This window comes from Anoplophora glabripennis, unplaced genomic scaffold (assembly GCF_000390285.2).
Source record: "Anoplophora glabripennis isolate ALB-LARVAE unplaced genomic scaffold, Agla_2.0 scaffold15, whole genome shotgun sequence".
NCBI lineage: Eukaryota > Metazoa > Arthropoda > Insecta > Coleoptera > Cerambycidae > Anoplophora > Anoplophora glabripennis.
Window position 1 is genome coordinate 1,106,428 of NW_019416279.1, and position 7,165 is coordinate 1,113,592.

Here is a 7,165-nt window from a genome sequence, read left to right on the forward strand (position 1 = left end):
ATAAATATACGTCCAAAAATTAAAAAAACGGTGACGTATAAAACTAGGGTGACGTATAAAACCTTACCAAAACTGCAAAAATTAAGATACTTGAATTTTGCAAATTGCTTTTGGTTTCTGCATATTTACACTATGTGTGTACCAAATTTCAAGTGTCAGCAAAGCTTCGAACAAATTTGGCAAAGTTTCGAGTTTCAAATGCCGATGTATAACACCTTATTATAGAACAAAAAGTTTTGCTCCTATATATATAGCGTCATTATTGCATATATATTGAACTATAGTTTTCGAAAGTTTTATCACTTTTTGTTTATAATTGACATTTTTACAGCAACTTAAAAAAATTGACGTTTTATACCGTGTTTTCAATCTCACGGCACGGCTTTGTTATTGCAAATTTCGTAATCTGACCACAACCATTTTGTAGATAATTTTATTACGAATAAAATCATGTCCTAAGCATTTTTTCGTACAAAGTCATCCCGCTGAGTTATTTAAAGAAAACTTCTAAAAAAATTTTTTTCACAATTAAATTGTTAATACCTTTTTTTCCTGATAAAATACTTTGTCAGCAAATTAGTCTGTTATTGTACTCATCATTTAAAGTAGACCTGTGTAGTTATTTCCAAGTTATCAAGGTTTGACACAGGCCGAACCTCTACGAACTGGACTGGACAACAATTTGTTAAATAATATTACTGGGATAACACATGTGTTTTCATAGCGTGCTACATTTAGCGTAAGCCATAAGAGTAAATATACTCTTATGGCGTAAGCTACTTTGTCCCCAGATTAGAGAAGTATAACTTTGTCTGCAAGAACAATGTTGAAGGCTCAGTTTTCGCTACAGTAAAAAACCAATATTATAATATGAAAAGAAAATTTGTATTTTCATTAAAAGAAGTACCTATATTATGTTTATTAAATATTTTGTAGTGTTTACAACAATTTCTACGTTAACACGAAAATGTTTACATTTTTTATACCAAAATTGTAAAAAATGTAATAAATATAAAAGATACAGGCAACATGTATGCTAAGAGCTCGCCCTCTGGCGGTGACAAGTGATACTATGATACTAGCGAAACAAGGTAAACATTCTGTGTAACATTTCGTTTTGTATTTTATTTAAAACTGTGTTTAGTGTTCGTTTTTTAAGAAACTAGTGTGAGGAAAACTTCAGCAATTACGGATAGAAAGAAGAAACTGTCAAACTATTATTGTTCAATTCAAGGTTGGTCTTCATGGTCCAAGAAAAATCCAGAATTAAGTTTTCATCAAACCATTGAAGAAATTTTCAAAATATTATTGCCGATAGATAATACTCCCTGAATTTCATGAGGGTTGTTAGTAAGTAAAGGCACTAGTTTGCAGACACAATATAAATTTCTAAATTTAAATTAACTGTCCAATTTTCCCATATAGTACCATATGATCAGCGTTAAAAACTGCCTCTCCTTCTGATATACAACGAGAGTTCGTTGGCATATATGTAAATAAATAGGAAATGTATTCCACAACGGATTTCATAGTTATAACCTAATAAAATGTACATTAAATTGTAATTATAGAGTAGACATAAATACTTGCCTTAAAATTTATTTATGAAATATTTGAAACCTATAAAATAACACAAAAGTTAAATACCGCAGTTTGATAACAAAATTACTAATAATAATGGCAAATAAGACAAATGTTCAAATGAATGTGTAAACACGAACGGTAATGTCAAAACAAATACTCTGACAATTTGGTCAAAATTACCATGAAGACCAAAATTACCTTGTCTCGGAGCTTACTGCTTTCGCCGCTTGGTGCGCTTGCATCTTAAAAATTATCGCGGATATTGCATGAAAGAGGAAAAAAACAAGCAATTTTTTGAAGCCACAGCTTGCTTCGTGACAACTTTTCTTTGCCCATGTAGAGGGTGCAGCAAATTACAAACGATATTTTAAAAATCTGTTTGCACCAGGTGAAAGATATCAATTTTGTCATGAAATTTTATTAAAATAAGTTTTCTCTATCTCTTAAAATAAAAAAGCTAAACGACCCTAAACTTTCGGTACTTTTCCGTTTTTTTTTATTACTCACAAAGTTGGCCGTGGATCTCAGATTTGTTTTTACGAGTATAATAATAATGACCTCAAAAAAAATGTAACAAAAAACATATAAAGATTTTTGACTTGCATCGTATATTAAGCGAGATCCACAGAAGTAGATAGCCTGTATCTGCATGAGTCACTCAGAATATTATTTCAATGTTAAGTGACCATAAATATTTTGAATGGAAATAAAAAGCTGATAATTTTAATTTAATGATTATTTATGTCAACTGTAAAATGCAATTAAAATTTTAAGGATCAAAATATTTACTGGAATTTGTACCTACAAACAAAGATTAAAAAGATAACATAAAGATATATAATTTAGTGCACACTATCACACACACGTTCAAAATGCATGAAGCTTTCTTAAACCTCAATGGTGTAAGGACTAAAGTCTCTACATGGGGCAGATGGGTAGAAGAGTCATCCGAAGAACAAGATGATATCGTTTTGATTATAACAGGTAATCCAGGTATAAATGGATTTTATAATAATTTTGCCAAGACGATACATGAGAAGTTAGGGTACCCTGTGTGGTGTCTGGGTCATGCTGGTCATGATTTGCCCAGAGAGTCCATTATCTTACCCAAGTTCAAAGAACATCAAGAATTATATGGCCTGAAAGAACAAGTACAACACAAGGTACGTAGAGCATATTTTTTAATGAATATCCAGTTATGGTGTTATTGGTTTTAGGCTGATTTTCTTGAGAAATATATTCCGGAGAAAGCAAAAATACACCTTGTTGGACATTCCATGGGGTCTTATATGATTCTGGAGCTGTTGGATCACCCTGCTTTGAGAGACAAAGTCGTAGATGTGTATCTTCTGTTCCCAGCTATCGAATATATGGCCGAAACAAATAATGGAAAATTTTTAACAAATTTTATAAAACCCATAGTACCAATAATAGTTTTCCTCTCTTGGATTTTCACATTTTTGCCCAATATGGTCCAAAATTCCTTAATATATGCTTACACTACGTTTATCATGAAAATACATGCTAAGGAACATTTGACAAATATAAAGAACCTCATAAAACCAGGTGTGCTGCGACGAGTGTTTTTCTTGGCCTTTGAAGATATAGACCATATCCGAGAGAGAAATAATGAAGTTATAAAGAAAAACGTGAAAAAAATCAAGATTTATTATGGAAGAACCGATGGTTGGACTCCTCCTATATTTTGTGATAGGATTAAACGTGACATTCCAGATGTTGATGTCGAGATTACTGATTACCATCATTCTTTTGTGCTGAGCAGTAGTATGGAGGTGGGTGACAAAGTTTCCACATGGATAAAAGAGAAAAAATAGATAAAGAACACATATATATGTGTGACTTTTGTTATCAGTAGGGTAATTTATGAATATATACAAAGATATAAAATTTTGTTTTATTTTTTATTCAAACCTAAAAGTAAATTAAAATTTTCCGCTGTTTCATTAATGGGACCTTTTTACTGTGTTTGATAAGACCGAGCTGGTTATATTCAGAACTACTTTTGGAAGCTATCGTAATTATAATTTTTTAATAAACTCACTGGTTTACTATCTACTAAGGCATTTAACAACATATAATAAGAAGGAAGGAAAATGAGTACATAAATTATTGAAAGATCATACAACTAAAAAACTTCTGAATTTATCGAATTTACTTAAATATATACCTATATAAGATTTCTAAAATAAATCAAAACTGGTCAAATGCATAATTTAGTTTGTAGCTCGTATATTCAGAAAATTAATTTTCAACAAGCTAAAAATCCACCATCAACAGGAAAGCAAATTCCTGTTATCAAACTAGCATGGTCGCTCAACAGAAACAATACAGCTGCCACTACGTCACTTATTTCCCCAAACCTAAAAAATACTCTTGTTCAAATTTATAGATCAGTTTATACGGTCTGTTACGGAGACTCGTAAACCTTATAAGGTCTATTAGGGAGACTACACAAGAAAAACGAACACCATGTAAACAAATCTTAACAAATAAGATACGCTAGTTTCCCATATGCATAGAAATAATAGAGGGGAAGAAACTTGATTTAATAAATTTTTAAAAACAAATTGTAATAATTATTTTAATTTCTAGGTTATGATATTTCCATCACAGAACATCCATCCTAAACATGTCCATTCATTTTAAAATAAAATTGTTTGTTTGCTTACTTCACTCATATTTATCATATTACAACTATATTAACTTCGGTGCAAAAGGAAAACTAGCGACCCTAGTGGTAAAAACTAAATCTATTATATTGACAATCTTTGTCAGTTTTTCTGATTTTTCCGTATGAATTCGGTCTTCTTGACTCATTAGCTGCTTTCTTTTGGTTTCAGTTTTCGGATCTAAACGCGTTATGATCTCAAAATCATGTTCGTAGTTGTTTTCTTGTTTCCGGATTTTGCCAGATTATATGATCAGGATCGGTAATACCCTTTCCCATATGAATCAAACTTTTTCTGTGATTCCAACTTTTGATCACGATCACATATTTAATATAACCTTAAAATTGTGGTGGTTTCAATTTTCTCTATTCTTAGGCAGTTACTATTTTTATTTTAATTGTGCACAGCAGAATAATAGGTATACATAAACGACATTTAAAATTAAATCAAATGTCAACAGTAAATAAAATCCTGTTCTCTTCGAAATTGGATTCAAGGATCTAGTTCGTGTTTGTTTGATCCTGATTCAGTGATCATGTTTAAATTCGAATCAGAAACCATAGATAGGAACAAGTATTGAAACCATTCTAGGCAAACTTACCTTCCCAGGGGAATTTTCGCCAACATCGGTTGCGACAGAGCGGGATCCGACCAAAACCTTCTCCCCAATTCGGTCATGACCACTGTGGGGTTTACAGCGTTGATCCTAATTTTCTTAGGACCATAGTCCATGGCTACCGCTCTAGTAAAACCATCTACAGCCGCTTTTGAGGCACAGTATAAAGTGTGATTGGGTAATGCTGCTTGGGAAGCTTGAGAGGATATATTGACGATGGCACCTGGAGATTCCCTGTTTAGGAGGTCTTCCACAACCACTTTGGTAACGTTTATCAGAGCTTTGACGTTTACGTTGAATATTCTGAAAGGGGTGAAATATAATCAAAAGCACACAAACCTGTTTTACAAGTTTACTTGTTGTAATTTTCTTCCGTCACTTGTGTCAAAGCTAAAATTTCACCTAGTCCTGCGTTGTTTACTAACAAATCAATAGGGCATACCGATTTAACTGTTTCTTGCGTAGCTTTCCAATCGCTGAGGTCTACGGCTACTGTTTCTAGGGAAGGGATTTCTTCTTTTAACTTTACTGAAATTAACCTAAATAAAAATTCAGTTATTTAATAATTGTATTTAGTTACTTAGTTGGTCTTCTGACACATCTAGGGCTATCACCCTTGCTCCACCTTTAGCTAGTTGGAGGGCTATTCCTCTTCCTATTCCTTTAAAAAGATAATAACATTTTATTTCCGCAAAACAGCAATATAATAAAGTGGACATTTATTGAGAGAGTTACACTTTATTTCATTAGAGAATTACTTATAACAATTATTTTATCTAATCTACAGAACACTATACGACAAGTAATGATTTATTTGACGGTTCTGGACACAAACTCCCGACTCCAGGTATGGTAGAAAGAGAGATTGTCACTTTGTCGGGGGAGGGGTCCATTTTTTCTTTTTTCAAAAAGGATGGGCAGCAGTTGAAGCGAAGAATGCAAGCAAATAGCAGCAGAACGGACATAATAATGAACAGCGCCATATTCCAGTACATTACCATTTTGAGCTCGCAATTTGACATAATTCAAGACTATTGTGACAGATTTAGAAGTGCTGTTCATTTGTTTTTATGAGCGTCTTGAATTACATTTAAATATTAACCGGTGCAGTTTTATTTTGTTAGTCACAATTAAATATGAAAGTGAAAAAACAGTGTGTCAATGACATAACAAAAAAATATACAGTATATCCCCGGGTATGGGGCACCGCACTCTTGTAAACTTTTTTATCGTTTAAATATTTACTTTATATAATAATGCTGCTATAAGTAAACTCATAATGCAATGTTGTTATTAAATATTTTAGATGCAAAATAATTTTATTGAAGCAAAAACTCACTCATTTCTTACCAGATGCAGCTCCTGTAACTAAAGCCCTTTTCCCATCAAATTTTATATCCATTTTCTGGAGGAGCAGAGCTAGTGCCGACCAACTGATATTATACAATAAAATTTATTTGTTTTTGAGTCTACCGAGACGCCGTTTTGTGGCAAACACAAGTGGGAGATCTAAAAATAACACCAAGCCGGTAGAAACATACTTTATTTTAAATTCATTACGATCTCGAGAAAAATAATTGGTGAATGAAATCCGGAGATTGTTGTAGTGACATGTATTTTACTATTTTATGAATAATTAGATCAAGATGAAGTATAACCACCATCTATTGGTAGACAGGTGCCAGTTATCATGCTAGATTTATCACTCAGTAAATAGAGAACTGTGTCCGTCACTTCTCTAGGTTCTCCAAATCTGAAAACGACAAAAAATGTAAGGAATATGTGTCTCAAAACTCGATCCATCCTATAACCCCTCCCTTTTGAATGCAAGGTATATCATTATGTGGGAAGCTGTCTTTTAGAAGTACATAATAGTACATGTTCGCCAGAACACTAGCCTGCAATATTTTTTATCTGCTCCCACTATAGTAAATAGACTAAATATTAATACATTGTTTTTAAGGAGGTAAGTAGATTTTACCGTAGAAGTGGAAGTTGCTATGGACAACGGGAGGTAAGTGAGGTAACTTACCTCCCTAGGGGAAAAAGCGAACATAGAATAGAATAGAATAGGGTTTATTTACTAAAAAAAATACAAAAAATATAGTCATCAGTAAAGAGGCAAGTTTGCAAATAAACCACAAAACTTCATATAAATGCACGTGCACTGTTCATGGAGAAACCAAAAAAAGATAATAAAAAATATAATTAAAAATAAAAAATACAATTTAAAATTGCACTTAAATTATCTTTAAAAACATAATAGTTATGACTA

The 7,165-nt window shown here is 32.3% G+C and overlaps 3 protein-coding genes across 3 annotated transcripts in view; 1 reads left to right on the top strand and 2 right to left on the bottom strand.

Annotated features, from left to right (window-relative positions):
• The first annotated feature begins 2,343 nt into the window (after positions 1-2,343).
• Positions 2,344-3,495, top strand: LOC108905549 (lipid droplet-associated hydrolase). Its single transcript, XM_018708490.2, has 2 exons — positions 2,344-2,747; positions 2,802-3,495. Exons 1-2 carry the CDS (start codon positions 2,457-2,459, stop codon positions 3,417-3,419), a joined length of 909 nt encoding a protein of 302 aa, XP_018564006.1. The 5' UTR covers positions 2,344-2,456; the 3' UTR covers positions 3,420-3,495.
• A 331-nt stretch (positions 3,496-3,826) lies between these two features.
• LOC108905567 (L-xylulose reductase-like) lies at positions 3,827-6,385 on the bottom strand. The gene is made up of 5 exons (XM_018708513.1): positions 6,241-6,385; positions 5,471-5,551; positions 5,247-5,418; positions 4,876-5,193; positions 3,827-3,965 (listed from the first exon to the last, which is right to left on the bottom strand). Exons 1-5 carry the CDS (start codon positions 6,290-6,292, stop codon positions 3,854-3,856), a joined length of 735 nt encoding a protein of 244 aa, XP_018564029.1. The 5' UTR covers positions 6,293-6,385; the 3' UTR covers positions 3,827-3,853.
• Positions 6,386-6,417: 32 nt separating this feature from the next.
• LOC108905558 (L-xylulose reductase) overlaps positions 6,418-7,165 on the bottom strand; it is a 3,909-nt gene continuing 3,161 nt past the window's right edge. The window contains exon 5 of the mRNA XM_018708501.2: positions 6,418-6,643. Within this exon, the coding sequence (XP_018564017.1) occupies positions 6,532-6,643 (112 nt within the window). The 3' untranslated portion in view covers positions 6,418-6,531. The remainder of the gene's footprint in view (positions 6,644-7,165) is intronic.